Below are 16,714 nucleotides of genomic sequence, written 5' to 3' on the forward strand. Positions count from 1 at the left end.
TCTTGCTCAGAGGAAGGTCAGCCTCTTCAGGCTTTCATCTGATGCTTTATTCAGTATACCCATTTAAATGTTAATCTCATTGAGAAACACCCTCACAGAAACACCCAGAATAAAGTTTGACCAAATATGTAGGCATCCTATGACTCAATCAGGTTGACACAAAATTGATCACTATGGTATGCAGACATTTAAAAACTCAAGACTACCAAATGGGTTAATTTGGATCTAAATATGAATTTTGACCAAGGTTTACTCACCAAATAATCTTTTGGTCTGACTTTGAGATAAATAGAGAAACTCAAAGGGAATGAGTAAAGCCTTTCGAAGTTTCAAAAATGTGTTTACAGAGAGCAGTCGCTATAATCTGGAAGGCAGCGTGACATTATGGAAAGTAAGAAATTTGTGATTGCCATGTTTCTTCAAGAGAATTTTATAAACAGGAAAACCATTACAACTTTTATTTTTTGCAATTCTTTGAGTAAAAATTTATCTTTTTGTTGAAAGATTTAAAAAATTTATAATAAGAATTTCTTATGACCCATAATCCTCTATAAGCAGCAGCTTTCTTATCTGAAAAGGAGTTTTATATCTGTAAAATCGGTGTGGATGTGAGATAATTATACATTCTCTAATGTTAGACATCTGGATAATCTTCAGTTTTGCAGCTTTATAAATAAGAGGCCATGTTGATGCTGAAATCCCTATCTTCATTTTGAATCATTTCCTTAACTGCATCTTCCTAGAGGTAGAATTGCTAAGGAAAAGAACCTTCCAGACAGGTGGTATACCAAGATTGTGCTAGCAGTGATAGCAATTGTGGGGGGGAGGGGAGAGGCTTTTCTAATTTTTAAAATTTATATCTTCCAGAAGCATCAGATGGTGAAGAAGGAGGAGACATAGAAATGACACAGCCGGAGACAGCTCCAGATATCCTATCAAAGAAAACCAAACAGGTGAGTCACTGTGGGAAAGTCACAGCTGTTAGATTCTGCAGTCATTCTATTCTTCCCTCTACAGTATTTCCTGTGCCTTAGCATCTGTTGTTGGTCAGATTTCAGGGAAACTTTTGCCTTCTCTGCCTTTAAAAAAGCCATGTTTCATCCATTGTAAACAAACAAGGTCTGTTTTTTCCCCTACCACGTTTTTTCACAATATAAATGGTATTTTTACGATAATGGTATCTTAGATTTCTGTATTACATTTTCACCAAATATCCAGCCTTATTCTTTTAGGTACAGTTCCTAAAAGGTGACAGATTTCATAAAGATATTCAAGATTATCCCTCTCCCTACTACACACACACCAGTGCGTGATTGCAGCACCAGGCCCTGCTGCCAGCAGGCTCCCAGGGCCACATGCCAACCAGCATTATGGTCCATTGTATGGATTCTTAGCACAGGATTTGTCGCCTTCACAGAACCGCAAGAGACCATTTGATAAACTTTATTTCTTGGACCAATGACCTTTTATTTCCTTTTAATCTTCCTACTGCCCATTCACATCCATTTGCAACTTTTTCACATGTGTCCCTCAAACCTGATGGATTACCATGTGTGATTTTTCTTTTCTGGAAATTTCCTTTTGTTTTTAACATTTTTTATTCTTAAATTACAGTTGACGTACAATATTAGTTTGAATTGTACAATCCCATGATTAGACATTAAAGTTACATAACTTACAAAGTGATGATCACGCCAAAAAATCCAGTACTCATCTGACATCATATATAGTTATTATAATATTATTGACTATATTCCCTATGCTATATTTTACATCCCCATAATTATTCTGTAACTACCAATTTGTACTTAATCCCTTCACTGTTTTCACTCAGTCCCTTAACATCCCTCCCATCTGGCAACCATCAGAATGTTCTCTGTATCTATGAGTCTGTTTCTGTTCTGCTTGTTTGTTTATTTTGTTTTTTAGATTCCACATATAAGGGAAATCATATGGCGTTTGTTTTTCTCTGTCTGACTTGCTTCACTCAGCACAGTACCCTCTAGGTCCATCATGTTGCAGATGGCAAGATTTCATTCTCTTTTATGGCTGAATCATATTCCATTGTGTATATGCACCACTATTTTATCATTTCATCTACTGATGGACACTTAGATTGCTTTCAGGTCTTGGCTATTGTAATAATGCTGCAATAAACATATAGATGTGTATGTCTTTTTGATTTATTATTTTAGGTTTCTTTGGATAAATGCCCAGAAGTGGAATCACTGGATCCTCCTTTGTCTCTTGTTATAGCCTTTGTGTATAGCCTTTGTCTTGTATAAATATTGCTACACCAGCTTTGTTTGCTTCCATTTTCATGAAATATCTTTTTTCCATCCTGTTACTTTCAGTCTGTGTGTGTCTTTCTGTCTAAAGTGAGTCTGTTGTAGACAACATATGTACGGGTGTTGTTTTGTTACGCATTCAGCCACTGTATATCTTTTTTTTTTTTTCTTTTTAATCCTCAACCAAGGATATGTTCATTGATTTTAGAGAGAGAGGAAGGGAGAGAGATGTCAATGTGAGAGAGAAACATTGATGGGTTGCCTCCCCATACGTGTCCTGACCAAGGATGGAACCTGCAACCTTTTGAAGTACAGGATGACATTCTGTTTAATGTACAGGATGACATTCCAACCAACTGGACCACCTTGCCAGGGCACCACCATGTCTTTTGATTAGAGCATTTAATTCATTTGCATTTAAAGTAATTGTTGATAGATAGGTATTTATTGCCATTGTATTGTTCCTATTTTAAATTTATCTTTTTTCTTCTTTAAGAAGACCCTTTAACAATTGCATGTAATGCTGGTTTGGTGGTGAAGAACTCTTTTAGCTTTTTCTTGTCTGGGAAACCCTTTATCTGTCCTTCAATTCTAAATAATAACTTTGCAAGATAGAGTAATCTTGGGTGTAAGTCCTTGCTTTCCATCACTTTGAATATTTCTTTCCAATTCCTTCTTGCCTGCAAAGTTTCTGTTGAGAAATCAGCTACAATCTTACGGGAGTTCTGCTGTAGGTAACTGCTTTTCTCAATGCTGCTTATAAGATTCACTCTTTTTCTTTAACCTTTGGCATTTTAATTATGATATGTCTTGGTGTGGGTCTCTTTAGATTCGTCTTATTTGGGAGTCTGTGCCTCCTGGAGATGTGTGTCTTTTTCCTTCACTAGGTTTGGGAAGTTTTTCATCATATTGTTTCAAGTACTTTTTTAAAAATATATAATCTTTATTATATTTTTTCCATTGCCATTGTGTAGATGTCCCATAGTTGTTATATCCACTCATCTATTGATGGACACTTGAGGAAGTCCATCTATTGATGGACACTTGAGGAATACATTGTACTTCCATATCTTGGCAAATGTAGATTATGCTGCAATGAACATAGGCGTGCATATGTTCTTTCAAATTAGTGTTTTGGGTTCCTTTGGATATATTCCGAGAAGTGGGATCACTGGATCAAAAGGAAGATCCGTTTTTAATTTTTCGAGGAATCTCCATACTGCTCTCCACAGTGGCTGCACCAGTCTGCATTCCCACCAACAGTGCAAAAGTGTTCCCCTTTCTCCACATCCTCACCAGCACTTGTTTTTCAATTTATTGATGATAACCATTCTGACAGGCGTGAGATGGTATCTCATTGTGGTTTTAATTTGCATTCCTGTGATGATTAGTAACACTGAGCATCTTTTCATATGTCTATTGGCCATTTATATGTCCTCTTTGGAGAAGTGTCCGTTCAGGTCCTTTGCCCATTTTTTAATTGGGTTTTTTTTTAATATTGAGTTTTGTAAGTACTTTATAAATTTTGGGTATTAACTCCTTATCAGATGTATTGGCAAATATGTTCTGTGGGTTGTCTTTTTATTTTGTTGATGATTTCCTTTGCCGTGCAAAAACTTTTTATTTTGATGTAGTTCCATTTGTTTATTTTTTCTTTTGTTTCCCTTGCCTGGGGAGATATATCCAATAAAAAATTTCTATGAGTAATGTCCAAGATTTTGCTGCCTATATTTTCTTCTAGGGTTTTTATGGTTTGGGATCTCATATTTAAGTCTTTGATCCATTTTGAATTAATTCTATTTCTTGCTCTCTCTCTCTTCTCCTTCCAGAACCCCCATGATGCAAATGTTGGTATGCTTGAAGTTGTCCCAGAGGGTCCTTACACTAACCTCATTTTTTAAATTTTTTTTATTTTTGCTGTTCTGGTTGGGTGTTTTCTTCTTCCATATTTTCCAAATTATTAATTTGATCCTCTGCTTAATCTACACTACTGTTGATTTCCTGTAATGTATTCTTTATTTCAGTTAGTGTGTTCTTCATTTCTGACTGGTTCTTTTTTATGTTTTTTATCTCCATTTTTGTGTTTCCTATCTCTTTGTTGAAGTTCTCACTAAGTTCCTGTACTCCTTCACTAAGATCATTGAGCATTCTTATAACCAGTCTTTTGAACTCTGCATCTGTTAGATTGCTTATCTCCATTTTGTTTAGTTCTTTTTCTGGAGTTTTGTTTTGATCTTTCATTTGTCTGCTCATTTTGGCTGCCTCACTATGTTCATTTCTCAGTATTAGGTAGAGTTGCTACATCTCCCAGTCCTGGTTGAGTGGCTTATGCACTAGGTGTGCTGTAGGTTCCAGTGATGCAGCCATCTAAGATGGGCGTTCCAAATGTGTCCCCAATATGGGCTATGTGCACCCTGTTGTAGTTGAGCCTGGATTTCTGTTGGCATATCAGTGGGAGGAATTTATCCCCAGGCTGATGGGTTTCGAGGACTGGCTGAGACCACCATGGAGGATCTGCTGTGCAGGAGCTGCCCCCACAGAGCAGAACTCACTTTAATAGGGCTCCGGTACCCTGCCAAGTTCACTCCTTGGGTGTGTCACTCGTGGAGGTGGTTGCATGGTGCCTTGGCATGTTCTGAAGATGTCCACAGGGTGCACTCTCTGGGACCTCCTAGGAGTTTCAGGCCAAGGTAAGCTGCTGCCTATACCCTGCCAGGGGCCACCTGGCATGAGTTACAAAGCAATCTTCAGGTGGCTGCTACGTGTGTTGGGCTTGGAGGTACCTAGGAGAGGCCAAGCTGTGAGCCAAGGTTGGCTGCTGCTAGTGCTGGGCCTGGAGCCATTTAGGAAGAAGTACAGAGTACACAGAGGCCAGATGCTTCTTATTTGAGAAGTTTTAGAAAAGTCAGCAACATGAACCAAAACATGGAAAAGCCACTGGAAACGGCTTGGGTGGGCCCGAACACTGGGTGGGGTGGAGTCACAGGGAATCACCAGGGCAGGTCAACAGTGTTAACCAGGTTGACGGAGACTCAGATATGGCGTCCATATGCAAGCCCTGTGTAGGGAGGGCTCAGCAAAAGAACCAAGGCCTCTGCCCAGGCTTCTTTCTCCTTCAGCCCTTCAGCTGCTCCTTCAGCTCTTGTCCTGAAGGCAAACAATTCAGCTCCTTGCCATATGTCCTGGCACCTTTCAAGTTGCTGCCCTTGCACTGGAGCTCAGAACAAGTGAGTCTGAGTAAGTCCATGCTGGAATAACTTCTAGGACTTCAGAAACCTTCTGTCTCACTCAGCTACAATCCCTGTTGGTTTTCACAGCCAGAAGTTATGAGGACTTCTCTTCCCAGCACTGGAATCCTAGGCTGGGGTTTCAGGTGTGGGGCTGGAGCTTTTGGCTTCTCAGGGGACCTCTGCAGCGAAGATATCCCTCCCAATTTTTAACTGCCTCACGTAGGTGTAGGACCAGCCTGTTGGCATCTCTGCCTCTCCTATCACTCTCAGTGTCTTCTTTTTTATGTCTGTCGGACTTCTGTTTAGCTAGATTTTGAGCAGCTCTGAATGATGGTTGTTCTGTAGTTTAGTTATAATTTTGATGTGGTTGTAGAAGGAAGCCAGTACCACATTTACTTACACTGTCATCTTAACCAGAAACTCCCCATTCTTTTATTTTTAAGGGACTATCTACTGCCAATCCAAAGTTATCATCTTTGTAATAATGATTTGTGGTCTTATTTTAAGTGGCCCTAAATTCTCTCCACAAGAGTGTGACTCTACCCAAAGTTTGTGACCAGTTTGTGAAGCAGGTGGCATAGTGGTTACCTACTTATAAGGTTCAAGGCCTTAAAGAAGTTAAACTCTCTGTGCCTCAGTCTCCTTACTGGTAAAATGATGATATTAATTGTATTTCCCTCACAAAGTTCCAGTGGGTGCTAAATGATTAATACTCGTAAAGCACTTTCAATAATAGTTGGCAAAAAGAGGAAATATTGGAATATTAACAATTACAGTGCAATACTTTTATTCATTACTTTTTTCTCTGTGGGAGGAGAAAGGCAGAAGGGCATTTTATATATAGTCGTCTTGGTTTTCTCTCCAGCCATCAAATTTTTTGCTCAAAGACCCTATATCAGTTTTAGTTTAATCATTCTTTCAAAGACCTACAGGTTAACATCCTTAGCTTTCAGCAAGATGGAGTTTGATTTTTCCCTCACATCCCACTGACCCTGCCATAGTCATGACCTACCTGCAGAACTTGTTTCCAAATAATCTGCTTCACACCTCATTGGCTTTCTTTTTCCTTACTTTCTCCTTTGATATCCTTCTTGCTTGCTGGTCACATTATTTGAACTCACCACTGAAAGAAGTTTGCATTGAAAATCTTGCCCAAGGCTGCATCTTTCCCGTCTTTTCATTGGTGGGGCCATCCGTGTTTCTAAATTTCCTGTGTTTAGTTGCTTCTTTTTTAGCTCTTCTTTTCCCACATCTGTCATATTAAGATAAATGGCAGGGAACCATGGGAAAAAGAGAGCAAAATAGGAGAGTAAAAAGTTAAATATGTTCTTCATTTCTGCGAGCATTCACTTACATTTCAGCGACCCAGTTTTCAACAATAAAGGCCACTTATTAACACTTAATGTGCACAGGCAATGTGCAAGGCACTCTGACTCACATAATTGTCACAGCTACCCTATAAAGCACAGGGTATCCCATTCGACAAATTACCTGAAGCTCAGAGAGATGGATTCTGGGGGTCATGGCCCACTTGGGTAGCCATGAGCCAGGCACTGAAGATGCTGCTACTTCCACTTCCCTTTTCACCTGTCCTTCCTTTTTCAACTTTGAAACATTGGATTTATCAAGTACTCATGGGCTTCACTGATCACATGGCATTGCTATTTACTGCAAAAAAAAAAAAATTACCAAGACTTGTTTTATGGCCCATTTTATCTACCTTTCTCTTGCTTTAATTTTTTTCACTATCAAATTGCTTTAAAGAATTTAACTCCTATGTAGACAAAATGCCCTAACCCCTTCCTTAAAACCTCTTCTCATTTCCCTTGCCAGAAAATTTGCAAGGGAATCTCCTGTGTCCCTCTGCCTCATGAGTGTTAACCATTTAGCCCCCTGGCCTCCCCGACCTGGTTCCACATCTCAAGGAAGTGTAGCTCCATCTCCACAGCACCTAGCACAGACTCTCACCCCAGACTGGCGCTCATTATCTGTGAATGAAGGAATGAATGACCATAGCAGTAATCTAGTTTTCTCTCCACTCTTTCCATCTCGACCCTTTGTGTCCCAGCTTGTGAGTCATCAGCTCCCTGACACTGCGGACTGCAGAGGTCTTTCAGACCTGGGAGATCCAGTGTCCCACCTCTGTCCACCTCCTTGAAAGGTTTCCCCGCCCTTGAGCATTCAGAACTGGATGTCTCTTCCTCTACCATGACTGCCCTTTGGCTCCTCAGTGGGCTCCCTACTTTCTTCCTCTGGGTTTCATCTTACCACCCCCAAGGACAACCTTCATGCCAGATAGACTGTCCTTTCTTGAATCTTCCTTTAAATGTTTATGCACAAAGAGCTTAAGCGTCCAACTAGTTAGTAAGCACCTTGGGGTCAGGGGTTTTTTGTGCTCATTACAGTACCTAGCACAGTGCTAGGCAATTAACTTATTTGGTAGATATGACTGGATTTTTTTTATAGTAATTACATTTTTTTCCTGGATCAAAAAAAAGTATGCTCTATTTAAATTTTTATTTTCTCAAAAATGTGCTTAGTTGCTTTGCTCTTCTTTATATTTGGGGGGGTGGTTTATGCTTGCATAGGAACTGCCTGGCATATGCTGCCAGCTGTAATATACACTTAGGCTTTAATTTCGCCAGGTGCATGTCTCTCAGATTAGATAGTGTTTCCTCCTGTGCCATAGCTGGCCTCACATTTTCATTTCTGAGTCCATGCCTCTCATCTGTCCAATCTTTCAAGCCCTAGATTTATAACTTTTAAAAGTTTTTTATCCATGCAACTACATCATCTCTAGCAACTATTTCACATCTAAATAATCATCCTTGGCCTCCTTAATAATGTAAGTATAAAGATTTGCCAACGGTTCTTGTTTTTCCAGATATTGCTTCCAAAATAAATGATGAATTCTCCTACTCCTAGAGATTGCATCACCCTCTTCCTTCCTCAACATCAGCCATTTCAGAGCCAGCCCTAGTGACTTTGTAATTATGGTTCCCTTAAGGAATATAATCTCTTAGGAGGGGTTTCATGGCTTTTCATTGATGCCTCCATGATGTCAATGTCCTTTCACGGTTCCATGACCCATCCTTTCCCCATCAGAGACCACAGTGTACTTCTTTTTTCTTAAGCTAGCCTTTTATTTATCTCCCTGGGTTATAAAGGGATCTTCAGCAAGAGTACTTATCCCTTTTCCTCCTTACTCACCTTTCTCTACTGTTGTAGTTTCTTACTATTTCCTATTTCAACACTGATCATTTTGTATCTCTCCCACTCTTTAATATGACTCCTGGTGATTTCAAGTGAAAAGACTATATCCTGTCCACTCTCTTATTTACCTTTTTCCTTTCCATGCTAGTGTCTCCATTCTGTCCCTCTTTATATCAATCTATTGTTGTATAACAAATTGACCCAAAAGTTAGTAGCTTAAAACATAAAAAATTCTTTACCTCACAGTTGCTGTTATCTCACAGACATGGCTCTGCATCTCTCATCACATGCCAATCAAGTTGTGTGCGGGGACTGGGGGGCTCAACCTCATCGTAGGCAGGCCTCAGTCCCTCACCATGTGAGCCTACCCACAGGGACGCCTCACAGCATCGCCACTGGCACAACCACAAATCTCCAGATAAACTCTTCTCTACCCATCAAGGCAATTGAGGAACAATACCACTTAAGCTTCCTAGAGACATGTTTGAGAAAATCTATGTGGCAAAACTTTAATTTCTTTACTGAGCTCTTCTAAATAGCACTCTGAGGTCTTCCTGAGGTCTTAACAAATGGATTTGCAGCCGTATCCTTGACTTCTTTGATAATCCTTCTCCCAAATGAACTCTCTCTTTTTGCCTGTATACTCTAAGCTGCAAGAAGTCAGGTGACACCGTCAACAATATTTGAATCTTCCTCACTAGATAACCCATAGCATTTGAGACTTTACTACTTTTCATGCAAGTGCAGAGACCAGTATTGCTAAACTTTCTACCACTACATAACAAAGGTTCTTCTTCAGTTTTCAGTAATATTTTCCTCAGTTTCTATAAGTCATCACCCTCAGTGTCTTCAAAGTTCAGAAAATTGCAAAATCAGTACACTTCTCCCAGACACTTCACCACGTATATCATTAACACATTTCAGTAAAGATTTTTTTGTCCTTTTGAGGTAAACTTAACATACAATAAAATGCACAAACATCAAATTTACCATTCAATGAGGTTTGTCAAATTTATGCAATTCCTTAACATAAACCCCTGCAGGGTAGTGAGCATTGCCATCACCCCACAGCTCTTTCAGGCCACCGCCCAGTCAGTCACCGTTCCGAACCTCTTGTCCCAGAGGCAGCCACTGTTCTGATACCATCACCTCCCTCATCAGTCTCTCCTGTTTTAGAATTTCATGAAAGTGAAAGTATATAGGATATGGTCTTTGTTGAAGGCTTCTTTTATTCACCACAATGTTGATGTGTAGTGGCTCTTTTTTTAACTGGGTGGCTTTTTAAAAATTTTTGTTGAATTTATTAGGCAACATTGGCTAATAAAATTTTGTAGGTTTCAAATGTACAATTCTATAATACATCATCTGTATACTATATTGTATGTTCACCACCCAAAATCAAGTCTCCTTCCATCACCATTTATCTCCCCTTTACCCTCTTCTACCTCACCCTCCCTTCCTTTACTTCAGGTAATCAATATACTGTTGTCTGTGTCTATGAGGGGTTTTTGTTTTAACTTAATCCCTTCACCTTTTTCACCCAGGCCCCCCAACGCCCCTCTAACTGCTGCCGGTCTGTTCTCTGTATCAATGAGTCTGTTTCTATTTTGTTACTTTATTTTGTTCCTTAAACTCTACATCTAACTAAAATGATATATTTGTCTTTCCTTGACTGGCTTATTTCATTTAGCATAATAATCTCCAGGTCCATCCATGCTGTTGCAAAGGGCAAGATTTCCTTCTTTTTTATGGCCAAGCAATATTCCACTGTGTAAATGTACCATAGCTGTTTTATCCACTCATCTACTGATGGGCACTTCCATTGCTTCTAAATCTTAACTATGGTAATAACACTGCCATGAATATAGGGGCACATATAGTCTTTCAAATCAGTGTTTCAGGTTTCTGCTTCCTTTTTTTTTACCAAATTTAATTTTAATATTATTAAAATAACAATAAAATGAGACTATGAATATACAGTGCAAAGTCACAAGTTTGGGGTGTTGTTTTTTTTTTAAGTCCAAATAGTGATTCTGATTTAGAACTAGTGATATGGACTATTCTAAGGATAACTAGATATTATAAATTTATAATTCTATATTTAAAAAAACTCTCAGCTGCAGAATCTGGAAAATCTTAAAATTAGTTTTTCAGATACTAGCAAAGGGGAAATAGATTTTTAATTTGAGGGCAGAGTAGAGATGGGAGTACCGATGAGACAAAATGGATCCATTCACTGTCACACTCTTCGGTTACAAGTGAAGGAATTTGAGAGGATACAGTAAGAAGGTTACGGAATGACTACCCATTCTACATCATTCTACAGCTTTGGAGAACTTGATTCTTAAGTATGTTTTTTCAAAATTTACCCCCAAGCCCTAGAATTTACCAAAAGAAAAGAGTCGACTTAAATATAAAGAAGCAGCAGCAAATCAATTCACCTTTAACATCTCCTAGTCAGGGACATTAAATGGCAGTGTGCTGATGACCTCTCCAGATTTGGTGACAGTGGCATCATACACCTGCTTCCAGCTACAGTGGCACCCAGGCCCACACTGTTGGAGTTGCGCTTGGGGCAGGACTAGAAGCAGCCCAGGAAGTTCTCCAGGCAGCGGCACAGGTCAGCATCATTATAGATTACCTGCCACTTTTATCATTCTTCTTCATAAGTTTGTATTTTGTGGAAAACACTCATTTATCTTTGACATGCATGCTTTCTTTTTCTGCTGTCGTGTTTCAGGATTAAAATCTGCTACCTGTGGCCCAGGGTTTTGAAATGTCAAGCATCTTAACTGTCGTTCTATCTGTTTCAGTTGCTTTTAACCAGTTTGACAATTTTTCTCAGGAGAACTTTGACCTCTGTGTCCCTCTTCACTGGAATTGTTTTTCTCGGATTGTTCACTAATTTCTAACCACTAAAAAAAATAACTGAGTTGGTTATTAAGCCACTCTTGGTTCGAAATCCAGCTTTATGTTTTCCCTGTTTCAGGTTTCTTCTCATATTTCCCCGAAAATGGAATTGCCAGGTCATAAAGCAGTTCCATTATTTATTTTTTGAGGTGACTCCATACTGTTTTCCACAGTGGCTACACCAATCTGCATTCTTAGCAACAGTGCATAAGGGTTCCCTTTTCTCCACATCCTCACCAGCAATTGTTGTTTGCTGATTTATTGATGATAGCCATTCTGACAGGTGTGAGATAATATTTCATTGTGGTTTTAATTTGCATTTCTCTGATTATTAATAACATTGAGTACCTTTTTATATGTCTGTATTTCTTACAGTTCTAGAGGCTAGAAGTTACAAATCAAAGTGTGGACAGATTTGGTTTCTTGTGAGGGCTCTCTCCTTGGCTTGTAGATGGCCTCCTTGCTGTATCCTCACATGGTCTTTCCTCTGTGAGTGTACATACCTGGTTTCTCATCCTTCTTGTAAAAAGACATAAGTCCTATTGGATTAGGAGTCCATTCTTATGACCTCATTTAACCCTAATTACCTCTTTAAAGGCTCTGTCTACAAATAAGTCCTACAGGAGAGTTAGGACATTAACATACTAATTGGGAGTGGCAAAATTCAGTCCATGACACCAAGTAATACTCAATTATATGAATATACTACAGTTTGTTTATCCATTTTTCTATGATGGATATCTGGTGCTATTTCCTGTTTGGGACTATTATGAATAAATTTTCCATGAAGAGTCATCTACAAGTGTTTTAGTGAGCGTATAAATACACACACACACACACACACACACACACACACACACACACACAGAATGAATATATATATTTTTTTTATCCTTACCCGAGGACATTTTCTCATTGCTTTTAAAGAGAGGAATACCCTGGATGCTGTGGCTCAGTGGATTGAGTGCCGTCCTGCAAACTGAAAAATCACTGGTTTGATTCCCAGTCAGGGCACATGCCTGGGCTGCAGGCCAGGTCTCCATTTTGGGCACATATGAGAGGCATCCAATCAATGTATCTCTCACACATTGATGTTTCTCTCCCACTCTTTCTCCCTCCCTTCCCCTCTCTCTAAAAAAGTAAATAAATATAATCTTTTTTAAAAAATAGAGAGGAAGGAACAAAGACAGAAAGAGAAACATCAATATGAAAGAGAAACATTGATTGTTGCCTTCTCGTACATGTCTCAACCGGGAATCAAACCCTCAACCCTTCTTTTTATGGGTGGACACTGCAACCAACTGAGCCACACCAGCTATATCTCTTTAGAAGAAACCTAGAAATGGAATTACTGGGTCATGTTCAGGTATAAAAACTGCTAGACTTTTTTCCCAAAATAATTTTTGTTGCTTTATATCCTTATCAATAGAGTTATCAGTCTTTTAATGTTACAGGTTTTGATGGGTGTGTTTTGAATAACTTTTGACCAAACTCAAAAGAGACTAAAAAGGCACTTCTAAATTGTCTCTTTTTCCCCCAGACATTTCTTTTTACAATGAACATTCTTGTTTTTGTTATGAAATGGCAATTTAAAGTTTTGGGTTTTTTTTTTTTTTAACAAAGTAATACTCTGTTAAAGAGTATTATCAAAGTAAGACACTATTAAAGTTTTTAATCAAAAAACAGCAGTCCCTTTCCCTGTTGTTACCTTAGGTTTTTTCAGAGGCAACCACCCTCAACTTTTAGTTGTTTTTTTTTATTTGCCACCTTATACTTTTTACTGCTCTTTCTTGATTTATCAATTTCTGACATAGTATGTTAACTTCTCAAGGTAGCATATGAGGACATAGCTCTCCCATCTATCCTGTAATCCCTCTCCAACTGCTATATCCCCCACCAACACAATATCACGTTTTGGTTAAAACGGTTGTCATTATTTCATATTATGACCATGGAAATACTGTTTGATCTTGGGAAAAAAGAGAGAGAGAAGCTATAATCATCTCTCCTTTCTTATGCAACTCTTTTAATGACATTAATAATTACTTCATTTCTTCATTTGTGTAGCTTGCTATGTTCCTATTTTTAATTGTTCCCATATGTTTCAACATCTCTTCTACATGCCCATTAATAATACTTCCCACATGCCCAAATAGATTGTTGTTCTTTTCTGCAGACTCCCATGCTCCTGTTCCACTCGGAATTGGTTATTTTCTAGGCCTGCTGAGCAATTGAGACTTTTCTTCACTGCCCCTTCAACACTTTTCTCGGTTAGTCTCCCTGTCTGCTGAATCCCGTATCTTTCTTTGTATCGGTTTAAACCTTTATTTTGCTGGGCTACAAACTTCAGTATCTTTGAGTGGAAAGTAAATTTTTTGAGAACTTAATTTACTATTAACTTGATTGATAGTTTGGGTATAAAAGTATAATTTGAAAATAACTTTTCCTCATAATTCTGAAGGCGTTGTTCTAATGAGTTCTAGCATCCAGTAATGCTAGTACAAGATCTGGAACCATTCTTTTCTCTGACCCTTTTTTATTTTATATGTTATTATTTTTTTCTTTGGAAATTTTTAGGATCTCTTACGTGTCCATAATGTTTTCAAATTTTACAGTGATGCTCCTTGGTGTAGGTATTTTCTTATTTATTATATTCTATACCTAATGGGCCTTCAATTTTGAGTTTCATGTTCTAGAAAGTTTTCTTCATTCCTACATAATTTTCTTGTATTATTTCTTTCATCATTCCTTTCTCACTATTATATATGACCTCTTTTTATGTAATACCTCATATTGGAATATTGACTCTCTGAGGCTAATGTGATAATTTTCTTACCATTTTAAAAATCTTTCTGGGAGATTTCCTCTACTTTATCTTTAAAACTTCCTCCTACATTTTTATTCCAACTTTTTAATTTGCTTTAATGTTTACATGTTTTCTGATTGTATTTTTTATAGCATCTTGGTTTTTCTTTTATGGATGCAAATTCCTCCCTTATCTGTCTGAGAATATTAATTGTAATTATTTTGAAGAAATGATCCTTATCCTCAGGATTCTTTTATTTATTTGCTCTTAGGGTGGAGACTTTCCTTAGCTATCTGATAAACTGTCACTGTCTATTCATATTAAAAAGAGATACACTAAACAATTGATAGAATATTTTAGTACATAGTAAGGCTTGTTGATTAGCAATCTTTATGGTAAGGTGCTAGGATAATTAGCTAGATTTTTAGTATGGTACCCCCAAATGTCACTCTCTGTGGCATTTCTCTTAAGACATTTCATTTCTCCAGAGAAGAATTTAGTGGTCTCCTGCCTGTAATATATAAGCATGACTTGAGACATTCTACAAGAGGGACAGGAAAATGAAGTTAGCCTCAACCTCTGTCCCATCTTCCCTGTGCCGGACTTCTTGGTCCTCTGGTCCTCTTCAAAGAACAAATCTCCAGTCTACAGCCAGGAAGAGCACAGTAGCAGTAATAGCTACTACTACTGAGAGAAGCAGTAATAAGAGAGTTGCTTGGCTGCCTCAACAGTGATACAGCTCTGTGGGAGGTGTAAAGGAGGATAACCTATCTAAACAATAAACTTTCAAAAAACGTCTTTTCTAAAAAAAAAACAAAAAACTTCATTCTCTATAGCACCTTGTTCCTCCAACCACTAAGCCTTTTCAGAGTCCAACAGAACAAACAGACTCACTTATTATTAGCTTCCATCTCTCCAGAAATCCAGGTGCTAGCTTTCTCTTTCTGTTAAATCACTGTGATCCAGTCTTAATCACTTTCTGTTTTCCAAAAAGTTGTTGAAATCTCTCCACTGTTGTTAACCTCTCTCCTTGTTTCTTGGTTCTTATAGGTTTGTACCTTTCTACTTTTCTTTACTTTCAGTATATTGCTATTTGGCACTTTATTTGCCATATTTAACCAGGAGAAGTTTTTTTATTGGTTTGAGAGAGGGGGGCATCAATTTGTTGTTCCACTTATTTATGCACTCATTGGTTGATTCTTGTATGTACCCTGACTGGGGATCAAACCCACAGTCTTGCAGTATTGGGACAATGCTCTAACTAACTGAGATACACAGCCAGGACTCAGCAGAATTATTATTAAAGAATATAATTTTTCTAAAGATTTATTTGTCTGTTTATTTATAGAGAGAAAGGAAGGGAGAGAAGTAGAGAGGGAGAAACACATCTATGTGAGAGAGAAACATCAATTGATTTCCTATCATATGTGCCTCAACTGGGGACCAAACCCACAACCCATGCATGTGCCAAGACCTGGAATGGACCAATGACCCCTTGCTTTACCACTAACTGAGCCACACTGGTCATGGCAAGAATATAATTTTTGACACTTTAAGGAATCGAGTAAATGCCCTGGTCACTTCATGTAGAAGTTTAATTTTTTAAATATATTTTGGGGAAGTGTGATTTCTGTAATATTTAAACTACATAGGAGAGATCCAAGATGGCAGAGGAGTAAGTGGAGGCTACACTAACCTCCTCCAGGGCCAATCAGGAATTACAACTAAATTGTAGAGAAATCATCCTGAATAACCGACTGAACACTGGCTGGAGAGAAGCCTTACAACTAAGGACATACAGAAGAAACCACTTCACCACAATGAGACTGGTAGGGAGTGTGGAGGAGACACGAGAGGACTGGCTGGGCTTTCACAGGTGACAGCGGAAGTGCAAGAGGGATATTTCAGCAGCCAAGGGGTTCCCCTAAGAAGTGTGGCACCCAGGACCCCAAACTGGGCTCCCCAGCCTATAGCACCAGAGCCAGAAAGGAACCCAAATAACATCCCAATGTAAAAGCAACAGGGTTCCTGTCTGCCAGGGAGAGATGGCTAGAGACCCAGAGAGCTTCTTGAAATTTCTTAAAGAAGACTGCTTTTTAAACCCAAACTGGACTAGAGACCCAGACAGCTTCTTAAAGGACGAATGCACCAAATATATTTTATGGATATTTACCCTGGGTTCCAGCAGAGGGAGGGCAGAGTGGACTAGAAATGCTTGAGGAGAGTCTGGGGTTGGTGGCTCTGGAGAGAGAACTAAAGGAATAGTT

At 38.6% G+C, this 16,714-nt stretch overlaps 1 protein-coding gene and 1 pseudogene across 5 annotated transcripts in view; one reads left to right on the top strand and one right to left on the bottom strand.

Annotated features, from left to right (window-relative positions):
• The window catches only part of CMSS1 (cms1 ribosomal small subunit homolog), a 370,489-nt gene that overhangs the window by 326,541 nt on the left and 27,234 nt on the right, over positions 1-16,714 (top strand). For all 5 annotated transcript variants that reach the window (XM_054577359.1, XM_054577358.1, XM_054577361.1 and 2 more), the window contains exon 2: positions 868-953. In XM_054577359.1, coding sequence (XP_054433334.1) covers positions 868-953 — 86 coding nt within the window. The remainder of the gene's footprint in view (positions 1-867; positions 954-16,714) is intronic.
• On the bottom strand, positions 11,185-12,156 carry LOC129073614 (ARL14 effector protein-like; annotated as a pseudogene).

Source organism: Pteronotus mesoamericanus, unplaced genomic scaffold (genome assembly GCF_021234165.1).
Source record: "Pteronotus mesoamericanus isolate MK-2021 breed Mesoamerican mustached bat unplaced genomic scaffold, CSHL_Meso_final contig_42, whole genome shotgun sequence".
In the NCBI taxonomy this organism is placed as follows: Eukaryota; Metazoa; Chordata; class Mammalia; order Chiroptera; family Mormoopidae; genus Pteronotus; species Pteronotus mesoamericanus.